The sequence below is a fragment of the Candoia aspera genome, chromosome 1, assembly GCF_035149785.1.
Source record: "Candoia aspera isolate rCanAsp1 chromosome 1, rCanAsp1.hap2, whole genome shotgun sequence".
In the NCBI taxonomy this organism is placed as follows: domain Eukaryota; kingdom Metazoa; phylum Chordata; class Lepidosauria; order Squamata; family Boidae; genus Candoia; species Candoia aspera.
This window is the reverse complement of record NC_086153.1, coordinates 39,098,147-39,112,494: the sequence shown is the minus strand read 5'-3', so window position 1 is coordinate 39,112,494 and position 14,348 is coordinate 39,098,147. Positions and strand designations below refer to the sequence as shown.

The window sequence follows — 14,348 nt, the reverse complement described above, 5'->3', positions numbered from 1 at the left end:
TTAAACCGGTCCGTTGTTCCGTGTTCTGTTCTTACTGTTGCTACTTGGTCGTTATACAGATTCTTCAGGAGGCAGACAAGATGACTTGGTATCCGCATACCACTAAGAACTTGCCACAATTTGTTATGGTCCACACAGTCAAAGGTTTTAGAATAGTCAATAAAACAGAAATAGATGTTTTTCTGAAACTCCCTGGCTTTTTCCATTATCCAGCGGATATTGGCAATTTGGTCCCGAGTTCCTCTGCCTTTTCTAAACCCAGCTTGTACATCTGGCAATTCTCGCTCCATGAATTGCTGAAGTCTACCTTGCAGGATCTTGAGCATTACCTTACTGGCATGTGAAATGAGTGCCACTGTTCGATAGTTTGAACATTCTTTAGTGTTTCCCTTTTTTGGTATGGGGATATAAGTTGATTTTTTCCAATCTGATGGCCATTCTTGTGTTTTCCAAATTTGCTGGCATATAGCATGCATTACCTTGACAGCATCATCTTGCAAGATTTTGAACAGTTCAGCTGGGATGCCGTCATCTCCTGCTGCCTTGCTATTAGCAATGCTTCTTAAGGCCCATTCAACCTCACTCTTCAGGATGTCTGGCTCTAGCTCACTGACCACACCGTCAAAGCTATCCCCGATATTGTTATCCTTCCTATACAGGTCTTCTGTATATTCTTGCCACCTTTTCTTGATCTCTTCTTCTTCTGTTAGGTCCTTGCCATCTTTGTTTTTGATCATACCCATTTTTGCCTGGAATTTACCTCCGATGGTTCTAATTTTCTGGAAGAGGTCTCTTGTCCTTCCTATTCTATTGTCTTCTTCCACTTCCACGCATTGCTTGTTTAAAAATAATTCCTTATCTCTTCTGGCTAACCTCTGGAATTTTGCATTTAATTGGGCATATCTCCCCCTATCACTGTTGCCTTTTGCTTTCCTTCTTTCTTGGGCTACTTCTAGTGTCTCAGCAGACAGCCATTTTGCCTTCTTGGTTTTCTCTTTCTTTGGGATGTATTTTGTTGCCGCCTCTTGAACAATGTTGCAGACTTCTGTCCATAGTTCTTCCGGGACCCTATCTACTAAGTCCAGTCCCTTAAATCTATTCTTCACCTCCACTGCATATTCCTTAGGAATATTAGTGAGCTCATATCTAGCTGATCTGTGGGTCTTCCCTAATCGCTTTAGTCTGATCCTAAATTGAGCACGAAGAAGTTCGTGATCGGAACTACAGTCAGCTCCAGGTCTTGTTTTTACCGACTGTATAGATGTCTACCACCTTTGGCTGCAAAGGATGTAGTCAATCTGATTTCGGTGTTGTCCATCTGGGGAAGTCCATGTATAAAGCCGTCTCTTAGGTTGCTGGAAGAGAGTGTTTGTTATGCAGAGTGAGTTGTCTTGGCAAAATTCTATCAGCCTATGTCCTGCTTCGTTTTATTCTCCCAGGCCATCTTACCTGTAATTCCAGGTGTCATTTGACTGCCCACCTTAGCATTCCAGTCTCCTGTGATGAAAATAACATCTCTTTTAGGCGTGTTGTCCAGTAGGTGCTGCAGATCCTCATAGAACTGCTCTACTTCAGCTTCTTCAGCATCTGTGGTTGGGGCATATATTTGGATCACTGTGATGTTAGATGGCTTGCCCTGAATTCAAATTGAGATCATTCTGTCATTTTTTGGGTTGTATCCAAGCACTGCTTTAGCCACTTTACTATTAATTATGAAGGCTACTCCATTTCTTCTGTGGTCCTCTTGTCCACAGTAGTAGATCTGGTGGTCATTTGATGTGAAGTGGCCCATTCCAGTCCATTTCAGTTCACTGACGCCCAGAATGTCTATCTTTAATCTTGACATCTCACCAATAACCACATCCAATTTGCCCTGGCTCATAGATCTTACATTCCAGGTTCCAATGGTGCGTTGATCCTTAGAACATCGGATTCGCCGTTCACCACCAGCACCGTCGGCCGCTAGCCATCCTTTCGGCTTTGAGCTAGCTGCGTCATCACGTCTGGGGCTAGTTGAGCTCATCCTCTGTTCCTCCCCAGTAGCATTTTGACCATCTTCCGACCTGGGGGTCTCATCTTCCGATGGTATACCGACATATCTCTGGTTGTACTGATCCATTTAGTTTTCACGGCAAGAATACTGGGGTGGGTTGCCATTACCTTCCCCAGGGATCGCATTTAGTCTGACCTCTCTGTCATGACCTTCCCGTCTTGGGTGGCCCTTCACGGTTTAGCTCATGGCATCATTGAGGTGCTCAAGCTCCAGCACCATGACAAGGTAACGATCCTTTGCTGAAGAACTCCCCCTGGTTAGGGTCTACATAAGGGAACTCCTCAGCTTCACTGGGTTTGCAACGCATCTGTGGGGTCTTTAGATTGTTAGATTCTGAGGGGGAGGAGCATCCACTGGAACGCACAAAAGTGCATTGTTGCCCACGGTACTGAGTCTATGCAGGTGATCATCTAGCTCTCTACTGCCAAAAAACGAGATCTCTAGATGACTGGTCTGAAGAACTGATACCACTAGAAGCTGGATGATCTCTTCTCTCTCCTTTGCAGGGAAATTAAGCTTTTTCAGCTTGTTGTCCAGAACAAAGACCAAATGGGTGTAGTTCAGATGCTGACTGAAGGACGCTCTAGTCTGTTGATCAAAAAGCCCAGCTCCTTGAGTGTCTGCACCAGGATCTGGACATCCTTTGAATAATCAATGATAATTTGATCAGCAGGTTATAGAGGTAGGAGTATATGTGTATTTCCAGGGATCTGGCCTACAACAGTCACCATCATCTTTGTGAATACTCTGGGAGCTGAAACAGGCTGAAGGGAAAGGCCTTGAAAAAAAACGGGTGTCCTAATATTTGAATCTCAGGAACATGCTGTGGAATGGGTTGATTCCCTATGTGTAGGCCTCCTGTAAGTCCACAGCATCTTTTCCTGGAAACACTCTGTATTTTATCTCAGGGTTTCCATCTGGAACTTGTGGCATTTGATGTGGCAGTTCACTTACTCCAGCTCCAAGATCTTGTGCCATTCTATGTTCCTCTCATGGACAATTAAACCTTTAAAGTTAAACAGTACTTGGTCCCTTTGGTGACCTGGAAGATAGGGTGAAGTAATCTGAGGGCTGGTGAATTCTATGGTGTAGCCCTCTTTAAGATCCATGCATTTCATGTGATATGGGTCTACTGATGGGTGAATTCCATTAGTCTCCCACACATATGGAGGCTGTTTGTTTGTACTTCCCATTTTGTAATGAGAAAAGGTATTCCCACAGCACTGGGGTTAAAGCTGTTGCAACTTGTTTGGGGATTTGGTCCACCAGGATGATCTGTATTGTCCTGTTCAGACTATGAGGCGGCCAGACAGAAATATTATCAAGCTTTTTATTTAAAACAACTATTTACAACAGTAAAGTCTGTGAATAAATAAGCAAGCAATCTCAGTCAAGACCACCCAGGCAAGGGCGGATGAAAAGACAAGGCTGCAGAGTCAGACTGAGGCAGAACAGCAAGACAGAATTCAGCTAACTCTCTGATCAAAGCTGTCAGACTTGGTGATGCTAGTTTGCATGGCAAGGCAGAAGCTGGAGGCAAGGTCCCGTAGACTAGCACACAGCTAGGATCAGACTAGAACATGGAGGCTAAGCAAGACTGGACTGGAACCCTTAGACAAGGCTTGGCTCTGGAGGCTAGGCTGGACTGGACTGGAGAGTCAAGGCAACGCTGATCTCTGGAAACAAGATTGGACTGGACTGGAGAATCCAAGCAAGGCTGAGGACTGGAAGCAAGGCGTGTCTGCCTTTTAAGGTGATCCTTTCCACGCCTTTTCTCTCTGATTCGCGCGCTTCTCTGCTCTCCTGTCTCGAGAGCTGACTGGAGAGTCCAAATCCGCCTCCGGAGTTTGACCAATCTGCGCCTGCAATTTCTCCTGCTCTGCTGAGTCACTTCCTGGTTCAGCTTCTCTGAGTCCCTCCTGATGAGTTTCGTTTTCCCCTTCTGACTCCGGATAAATTTCATTTTCGGAGTCAGAAGCGGACTGAAACCTCACATATTCCTTGTGGCTCGATTATCTTTCTTGGGTACTGTAAGGCTGAAAGAGTTATTTGGTGCAGACTGATTCCTGCTGGTTTTGGCTTCATATTTTTTGTTGGTTAAGAGCATAGCTTTCTTTTAATTCTTAGTCTCAATTAGGACATTATTTAGGGCCTGTCTGAATAGTTTGCCACCCTTGAATGGGCCTGATATGAAGACTGATTTTAATTTAGAGTATTTTCCAGTTCATCAGCTACAGCTGTCTTAAACTGTTATGTTAGCTGTAGTGCCTCTGGCTGAGAACTGAACACTGTTCCCGCTAGCATCTGCCATGAAGGCAGAGACTTCGCTAGCTTGTTCATGCCCTACTTGAGCTCCCTATCTTCTGGAGGGATGAGTTGGGATAGCTGTTTGCCCCATAGGATAGAGGCCTTAGTGAAGATGAACATGGCAAGAAAAGCCCCAGCTGAAACCTTGTGTGTACTTCACTGCAGAATTCCTGTGAGTATCCACTAAGAAGTCTCAAGCAGGTCTAGGGCTACCTATGAGAAGGTGTTAAGCTTGGGTATTGAGGAATTTCCATTCCCTCATTGCTCTGAGAAGCTTTCATTCTGCTTTGAGGATTTTGTTAAAGGTGTCAGGGAATGGAAGGCATAAGATAGAGTTAATAGCTACTGGGATACCACCGCTACCAACGGGCCCAACAGGGCATTTGTAGGGCTTGGGCATTCTGGTTCCTTCAGTCCTAGAGTCTTGCAGACTTTACTAAGCAGCTGGGGGAGTTCTGCTTTGTGGAGAAACCTAATGGATTTGGGAATTGGTTTCTCGTCTTTTTCCTCATCCAGGGACAAATCCCACTCCTCCCTATCTGACTGGTCCTGAAGGGAAGTACCTGGGCCATATGTAATGTATACTCCCCACCTTAGGAGTAGCTGTTCTAGTTTGATTCTTCCCCCTGTGATGGTGGCCTGAGTCTTGACCTTAGTTGCAAGTATCATGTAGCTTATAGCTGCTGATCTGACAATTGTAGTCTCCTGAGAGCATGGCAATGAGACAAAAGGGCACATTAATGTGCCACTCGAGGCTAGCCAGTTGGCTCAGTCCCAGCCACAAGAGAGGACCATATCCATGAATTGTCCATGACCCTGCTGGGCCTATTGCCCCTAGTCTAGGTCTGTGTAGAAGATACAAAAGAAAAAAGGGGAGATCCACCTAGATTGAGGGAGTTCCTGGCAGAGTAAATAGGCTTTCATACTTTTGGAGCAGGACAAGGTAAGAACTGGGGACTGAGCTATTCTTTCTCATTGGAAGCAATGTTAGATCTAATCTAAGCCCTGCCTCTGGAACAAGTGAGGAGAAACTCACTACAGGATGCCCTGCCTCTACTGAAAGAAATCAGTAGAGAAGTTTCATGTTGAAATTTGGAAATGGATGAGACAGAACTGAAGTATAAGATCACATCACCTTGGATAGATTTATGTGGATTGATACCTGGCTTCAAGGCCATGAACAAAGGCTAATGACACACAGCAAATGTGCAGAGCTTTGGGGAGATGTTCAAAGAGGGACCAAGTGATCCATTTCCATTCTTGTCTAATTTAATGTCTAAATTATTGATCGCATCAACAACATTTACAAAATGCACCAAAGCATGAGGACCATGAATCCAAATATGGCCAACCAGCCACATAAGGAAGATCAGATCTGCTCAGAAACAAGATAAAAATTTGTTAGATCAGGTCAGAAAAAGGCATTAAGAGCAGACTGCCAGATGGACAGGTTCCAACTAGCTGAGAAAGCCAACCACCATCCTGGTACACTCTTTTCTAGGCTGAATGTATCCTACTTGTATAATTCCTGAGAGGTAAATTTAAAATTCTTAAGCTCTGCACTAAGCAGAAGCATGACGTACAATGCAATCCCAAGTATGTTCAACAAAGCTTAGGGTCAAGTCAGCATGTACACTATTATAGACTTCACAGTAATGTAAAGGAGACTTTGGAGATACATAGCAGAAATTGAGTTTACCTGTTTTTGCTCAAACACTGCCTCTTTTTTGTTTTTGTGACATCTGGTACTCTTTTCTTAGATGACATCTGCTGATAAACCTTCATCCCAACTTGCTTCCTCATTTGTAATAGCTCCTCAAAAGACATTGAAGACAATTCTTGAGGAAAAGGAAAACACAAAGATACCCAGACATAAATTGAAGTATGTGAATATTTACATCAGTCTTCTGCAACCTAAGCACTCTCAGATGTATTGATTTAACATATGGAATTTTCAGCAATGACCATGCTGCCTAGGATACTTATGCTGGGGAGGCTGATTGACATACTTACTTTCTACATTTCTATCCCACTGCAATCCAGAGACTCTTGACAGCTTAAGTAAAGAATAAAACCAAATCAACATAATTACAAAAGAATAAAAACAATCCATCTGCATAAAAACTACAAGCAACAGAAACAGAAAATAAAGATGGCTTGATAAAATGAGGAAAACAGAAACAGAAAAAATGCACCTTCTGTGTTCTCCAGATATACAAGTACACAGTGATCACTCAAGTGGTCATGACAATCATCAGGAGAATCCTCCCTTTCTCTTTGTTTTCCACCAGTGATTTCTCTCCATTGGTCTAATCCATACAATGTACACAAAATGCCTTTAGTCCGGCAGTTTCTTTAAAATACAAGCTGATTGTCTGCTATCCTCTGTCATGTGGCTGGGAAATGCAAGCAAGATTACATCTATGCACAAGGCCTGTCAGAGGGAACTTTCCCATTCATGTCAGAGCCAGATGAGCAGTTCTATGCACAGAGTTGTAATATTTATACAACAAGATAGCACCAAAAGAACTTGTGTCGTCTGAATAAAACCAGTCATGTGCCCTGACTAGAGAGCTCACTCCATAACTATATTTGCTTACTTCATGCAAAACTTTTTACAACAAAAAGTATTTCCCTGGCTACTATGATTTCCCTCCAGCACCCCTGGAAGTAAATAACAGTAATGACTAGAAATCAGCAGGAAATTGGATGACAATCTCAAGGCAGATTGTTTTTAAATTAGTCAAGTGAATCATTTTTGTAAAAAAAAGTATGTGATATTTAGCCCTTAGGTGCCAAATCAAGTATATTCTGTTCATCTGGTCTTTTGATAACTGTTAAAGTATTCTTTTTTAAAGTTTTTTTTTATTATTATTATTTTACACATTTTAAGCCTTCTCTATGATTTGTCTTACCTGTTTATGGGATTTATAACTTGCCTTGAAGGTTAAAATAATGAAAAAGCTTTCATTGTTTATGTGGTGGTGTTTCAGAAGAAAAAGATATCTTACTTTTCCTAAGCTAATTCCAATGCTTGTGATTACTATTATGGCACCAATTAGATATGTGAGTTAACTATATTTACTACAGAACTTTGGTTAATTCCTCTTTCAGACAAAGAAAAAAAGAGCTGATTAAGGTGACATACAATTTCTAATTACAGTGGGAACCATTCATATATCCTGATACGCAGATGTGGCAAAAATTTTAAATATTTTTCTGAGTTTCCTACCTTGAGCAGAGAGTTGGATTTGATGGCCTATCTACCCTGCCTCCACTCCTGAGTGACGTTTTAACTCATATTTTCTAACTTTTCTGTGAAATGTGAAATGGTAACTCTTAGTCAGGATGGATATATATATATTCTGCTGAAATCAACAACTAGAGCTGATGATATACTTTGGATCAAAGAATAAAGATAAATTACAATGAATCAGACCACTGCCTGTTTTGCCAAGTGCTATCTATATCAACTGGCAGATTTTTGTAGAATCAAAGTAATTTTATTTCCCACTTCTTGCCATTCAAGATTATTTTGTTAACTAAAAAAGCCAATTTGTGATCTTCCTGTATGTAAAAACACTGCTTCCCATATGTAAAAGAGACCTATGGCATCTCTGGATTACAAATTGGATTTGCTCTTTAAAAATTTGGTTTCTTCCTTCTTCAGCTAGAAGGGCTCTTATCGTCATTTAATACTTGCAAACCAGCTATAATTAGTATGTCTTTCCTGTGACGTATTTGAACAGCACTTTTCTAACAACAGAAAATTGAACAGAAAAAGACAAGGTGCAAGGTTTGTGCTCTATAATTATTCTAACCTTTCAGAATGGGACTCCTTTTTCCTTATATTTGCATGTAGTACTAGTACTAGAAAGGGCTCAGGGTTACTTTGCAGTAAATGTTGTTGAAATGTGACACAGTTCAGGCAACAAAAACCAAAACATATTCAGAGCTTCTCCATGTTCATTATACTGCAAGCACTTCCCTTCACCTGAGGCTTAAGAGCAGAGTTTTGAAGTTAGACACTCCAATACCTCAAAACTTTTTATATTTGACTACTCACATTTCAAGGGATTACTTAGTTCACATTTTCCACACTGCTATAGACTTATGCATTAGAAGTATTCTAAGGGAGTGTTTTTCAACGAGTGGAACGCAAAAGTAGTTTAAACAGAACATGACTCTTCTTTCTAAATGAGGAAAGAGAGAGAGAGAAGAGTAGAGAAGAGAAGAAGGTCCGAAATAGTCAGCTTCCAGCTTCATGCACTGAGCAAGGGAACTGAACATCTCAGTGCAGCAGTGCCTGGCATCTGTGATTGGAAGGAGCCTCCAAAAGATTTGAGCTAGGAACCAAAACAAAATAATGCTTTGTGCTAGTTAACTCTCTTTCACATTGTTTGGATGTTTGTTTTTTAATCTGGGTTTAGGGGAAGACAGTTCCCACAATAGAAAATGCTGCTTTAATTTAGTTAGCTCTCACTTATTATTCAGAAATATTTGTTGATTTGGACATAGGAAAGACTGCTCCACTGGCAAACAGTATTTCATTCGTGGTACATCTCACTCATTATTTTACAGCTATTTTGAACAGTATTCTTACATTTTTATGCTATTAAAATTTACTGTAACTGGTTAATAAGACTGGCCAATTGTTCCAAAATAAAAAGGAGATAAAGGACTTTTTAATAAACTAATGAAGTACATTAACAGACAAAGAAATAAGTCCATTTGTAATATCCCTAGCAATAGAGTAACATAAATTTCTCCAATTGACAAGAAGAAATTCCATATTTCTTAAAAAAAAAAAACCTCCACTGAACCATATCAAAGGCCTTGCCTGCAATCAAAGAGACCACCACTCCTTTTAAGTTTTCTGAATGTGCATCTAGAATATGCCTCCAAGCATCTGATAAGCCAGATTGTGCAAGATGGATAATTAAATATAGTATCTGTAGTCTACATACCAGAGTTACTGTCAATATTTTAGTATCAATATTTAACAGGGTGATTGGATAGTAACTTATACAACCATCAGGATCTTTACCAACTTTAAAAATTAATTATACAAGTCTTGCTGAAAGACGCTGGAAAGACTTTGTTTAAAAAGGCATCATTTCAGACTTCCAGTTTGATTGAGCAAAGACCTCAATGTATATTTTATGCCACTCAGTGGGATAACCATCTGTATCAGAAACTTTTCCTGTTTTCATAGATTTAATAGCAATTTTTCTCTTGCAAAGATAAAGATGTAATTAAATAAGTAGCTAGTTATATGTTATCTAAGGAAGAACTATATTATATAAACATTTATTTTTTTCTCTAGTTGCATTTGACTCAGTATTATACAACAGAGAATAAAAGTAAAAAAACCCTATTGTTTTATTAAGCCACAATCATATACTTTTACTTGTATATTCTTAATAATAGACATGATTTACACTGTTGCTAGTGTTTCAGATGACAGGCTGGTAATTTGTTACGTTTTCATCTCACTCCCAATATCTTTCTTTTATACAATTCAATTAATAGTCTGTTTCAACTGTATAGAGGGAACTAAGTTTGTATTCAGCAGTCACAAAAGCTTTATAAAACTGTGGTGGATATTATCTTGCTTATGTGCTCAGAAGTTCCTTAACCTTTTAAAAATGTTTGTTATTTTCATTTTTCCATAAAGTATACGCAAGAATGCAACCAAACACATATTTGCCTTAAAGGTGTTCCAAACAGTCAATAAATTTGCATAGTATCTAGCTATAAAAATTCTTCAAATTCACATTGCATCTGTTTTATTAGAAATGGATGTATGTTGAGGTAACTGATAATGTTACTGGGGCATGATCAGATAAAGCAACAGTTGCTTATTTCACATTGATTAATCTACTCAGTTTAGGATTCCAGAACACAATCTGATCAAAAACAACTTTGATGTGGAGCTGAAAGAAGCTATACTGTTGTTGAAAGAATTTAAAAGTCATCGTATACAACATATAAGCTTGCATTAGATTTAGGTGGAACAGTATTGTAATCCAAATCCTGATTAAAGGCTCCAGTCATAATTATCCATTTACAGGTGAAAGAAAAAGATGTTCAAAATTTTATGCAATATATCTGGAAAATCCTTAGCAGGAACATAATAATTAATAATTGCAGTATGGTTATTAAAAGACAGTCACCAAAAAAATTTAAAGATCCTTCTGCATCACTTATTTCTTGTTCTGCCATGAATTTTGAGGACTTGTTACTCAAAATTACACTTTTAGCAGATTTTAAATTTCCATTAATACATATTTGACTAATATAACCTTAGAATAAAAGATACTTTGTTTATGGAAGAATATGAGTTTCTTTAAAAAAAAAAAGCAGCTACAGCTTTTACTTTCATAACTATAGCCAGAGAGATCCTTGAGGGAAATAGGCAAGAACCGTTACTTAAGCAAAGAGGTCTGAAACATTCCTTAAGTCCTGGGGAACAATATAGTACAGGCAGTCGTCCTTTAGGAACCAAAATTGGGACTGGCAACTTGGTCCTTAAGCAAAGAGGTAGCTAAGTGAAAAATCACATGACTGTGACTGTGCTTACGATTTTACTTCAGCTTTCCTTTGCTTTACAGTGTCAGAAGGATACGACCCCAAGGAGGTGGGTGAGTCCAAACAGCAGGGAAGGTTTCCAGAATTCACGAAGAAGCCAGGTAAAAGGGCAAATCTTATAGTGCTTTTTCCCCACTCCCTGCCCTTTGGAATGCTCACCCAGGTATTGGGATAATTAGCAAGAAGGGAATTAATGTTTGCATTTACAGTTATTGGAAAGGAAGGGACTACAAGAGAGTAAGCAGGCTCACAATGGAGAATGCACATCGAAAGGAATGCGCTGCAGCTGATTGTTTGCCTAGCACATTGGCAGCTGTGAGCTGCAAGCCACTTAGGAGGCAAAAAAGCCTTCAGAGTAAAACTGATTCGGGTCTTGTCAATTTCAGGCCATAGCTGGGAGCCAGCCTGAGGGTTCAGATCAACTAATTAAGGTCACAGAACTGAGCTTGTTAACTTGTGGTTAGCACTTTTTAGGGACCACAGAGAAAAGAAACTCAGGAAGAGATGGCTTGTTTAAGCAATCTCTGTTCTAGGAGGAGGGAAAACAGAAAAAAAAATGGGTCAGGCACAGGACAATGCATACTGACTGACTGTAATGGCTAACATGTGACTGAGATGCTGTGAAGGTCGTAAATGCGGGCATTAGTCACAAAGTTACTTTTTCATCACAGTCGTAACTTCAGTTGCTGTCCAAGACAGTCCAGGACTACCTGTATTCAGAAGAAACTCATGCAAGCTCCTCACTCATTCACTGGGGTATAAGAGGGAGGGCAGGTGAAGCACAGTCCAGGCATACAAGGTTCTGTTATTATAGCCTATCTTAATAAAGTATAGTTCTATCTTCCTGTGGAGTTGGTTTTATGATATGGTCTACCTCATAGGGCTGAGAGTAACTAAGAGATATTTGTTGTTATTATTGTCAGAGTGTGCCGGCAAACGTTTGGCCCAAGAGATCAGAAAAATGACACACACCAGGCATTTCTACAAAAATAAATGTATTCACAGAAAGCAGAAAAACATCCCTTTCAAGCTGTGCATTCACATGTGCTCAGAGAGAACTGAGAGGAGGCTGTGTGTAGAAAGGAAACAGAAACTAAAACAAGTCTAGGCAAGCTGCCTTCCCCCAGGCAATGCAGCTGTTAACACCCAAACTGAGGACAATTAAGTTCGACCTCTTCACCCTGCCAATACTTAAGGAAGTACTCAATTTCTATGGTAACATTAATTTCTGTAGCAGAAAACAATATACCAAATTATTTAGTTTAGGGTTTCTCAACCAGGGTTCTGCGAGAGGCCACTAGGGGTTCCCTGGGAGATCACAATTTATTTAAAAAATTGTTTCAAATTTGGGCAACTTCACATTATAGAGGTAAGTTTCATTCTTTATTATTTGTTTAAGAACATTGTTAATGCATACATACAGGCCTACACATGAAATGTTAATGCATATATACTGTTAATGCATATATACAGGCCTACGCATGAAATGTGAATGCATATATACTGTTAATGCACATATACAGGCCTACGCATGAAGCGCCAGCAGTGGTGCTGCGGGTTAAACTGCTGAGCTGCTGAGCTTGCCGATTGGAAGGTCGGCAGTTCAAATCCGCGTGACGGGGTGAGCTCCCATTGCTAGTCCCAGCTCCTGCTAACCTAGCAGTTCGAAAACATGCAAATGTGAGTAGATTAATAGGTACTGCTTCGGTGGGCAGGTAACAGCGTTCCATTTAGTCATGCCAGCCACATGACCACGGAAGTGTCTACGGACAAATGCCAGCTCTTCAGCTTTGAAATGGAGATGAGCACCGCCCCCTAGAGTTGGACACAACTGGACTTAATGTCAAGGGAAACCTTTACCTTTACCTATGGATGAAATATAACAATTTTGCAACTACTGGCCTATATTTGAGCCTGAATGTGCAGGGGTTCCTGGAAGCCTGAAAAATATTTTAAGGGTTCCTCCAGGGTCAAAAGGTTGACAAAGCCTGATTTAATTATTCAGATACTTCTAGCTCTTTGTGATCCAATGGATATCATTTTGCCACAATTGTCTGCCAGTAACTACTTGAGTTCCTTCCTAAATGTTTATACCTTGTCAGCAGTGATAGTATTTAACCAGACTGTCTTCTGTTGGCCTTTTTTCAGTTGCCTTTAATTTTCCAGGCATAAGGGCCTTTTCTCTTGCCTTTGTATTATGTGTGCAAAAGATCTAAGCTTTAGCCTTAATAATAAGCAAAAAAGCCTTCAGACTGCTGCTATTATTATTATTATTAGACAGGACACCCTGGAGAAGATGCTGATGCTAGGGAGAGTGGAAGGCAAAAGGAAGAGGGGCCGACCAAGGGCAAGATGGATGGATGATATTCTAGAGGTGACGGACTCGTCCCTGGGGGAGCTGGGGGTGTTGACGACTGACAGGAAGCTCTGGCGTGGGCTGGTCCATGAAGTCACGAAGAGTCGGAAGCGACTAAACGAATAAACAACTATTATTATTATTATTATTATTATTATTATTATTATTTCTCACCTTTTAGTGCTTCTAGTGAGCAATCTGGCTTCATCCAGTGTTGAATTATCTGTTTCTATGATCCAAGGTATTATCAACAATTTTCTCACACCCCACAATTCAGTTTTCTTTTTCAGCCTTTCTGATGATCCAGCTCTCAAAGCCATATGTTACATCTGGAAAAGCCATAGTCTCAACAGTATGAACGTTTGTTGTCAGTGGGATGAATCTGCACTTTAATAATTTGTCTAGATTTTCCTTGATCTTCTACCGAGTAGCAAAAGTCTCTATTTCATGGCTACTTGGGAGAGACACCATCCCAATGAACTATGCTCCAATCTTGAAGAATATCAGGATGGCTCCTAAACTAACTTAGCTGGTATACAATGCACTTAATTGATTAGACATTCTAGAAAGTGACAAGGATGCCTAAAATAGAATTGAAATCCAGTAATCTGGACAGAATGCAATTTTAATGTGGAATCACTTACCAATCACCCACATGTATATTATGCACACAAATATATTTGGCTTTGTTTCAGCGGGGTTGATGGTGAAAGCTCTGGCTTTGCAGAAAAGGGGAATTTTGGAAGAAGAAAAAGAGGTTTGATTATAATTAGACTTGAAGCTTAAAGTGTGTATTTTCGCCTTCCCTTGCTCCATCTGCGCTTCCCTTGCTTTCTTTGTGAAATATACTATATGAACATTATACATTTAAAGACAGCAGTAACATCAAATCCTTCTTGGCAGTAAAATTTTGGAATTATCATTGTTTCCTTGAAGTGTGCTATACAGAAAGTGAAGAACATTTGCAGAAACTTTTGGTGCAAAGCTTCTGCAAATGTAGGACAAATTATACACTTAATTTCAATCTCAACAAGGAATTGG

General features: G+C 40.0%; 3 protein-coding genes across 5 annotated transcripts in view; 1 reads left to right on the top strand and 2 right to left on the bottom strand.

Annotated features, from left to right (window-relative positions):
- Positions 1-14,348, top strand: part of LOC134496728 (cullin-9-like) — a 505,703-nt gene that overhangs the window by 291,307 nt on the left and 200,048 nt on the right. The gene's annotated exons all lie outside the window — the stretch shown is intronic.
- Positions 1-14,348, bottom strand: part of KLHDC3 (kelch domain containing 3) — a 358,937-nt gene that overhangs the window by 219,496 nt on the left and 125,093 nt on the right. The gene's annotated exons all lie outside the window — the stretch shown is intronic.
- Positions 1-14,348, bottom strand: part of RRP36 (ribosomal RNA processing 36) — a 40,532-nt gene that overhangs the window by 10,718 nt on the left and 15,466 nt on the right. For both annotated transcript variants that reach the window (XM_063302580.1, XM_063302587.1), the window contains exon 3: positions 6,060-6,198. In XM_063302580.1, the coding sequence (XP_063158650.1) occupies positions 6,060-6,198 (139 nt within the window). The remainder of the gene's footprint in view (positions 1-6,059; positions 6,199-14,348) is intronic.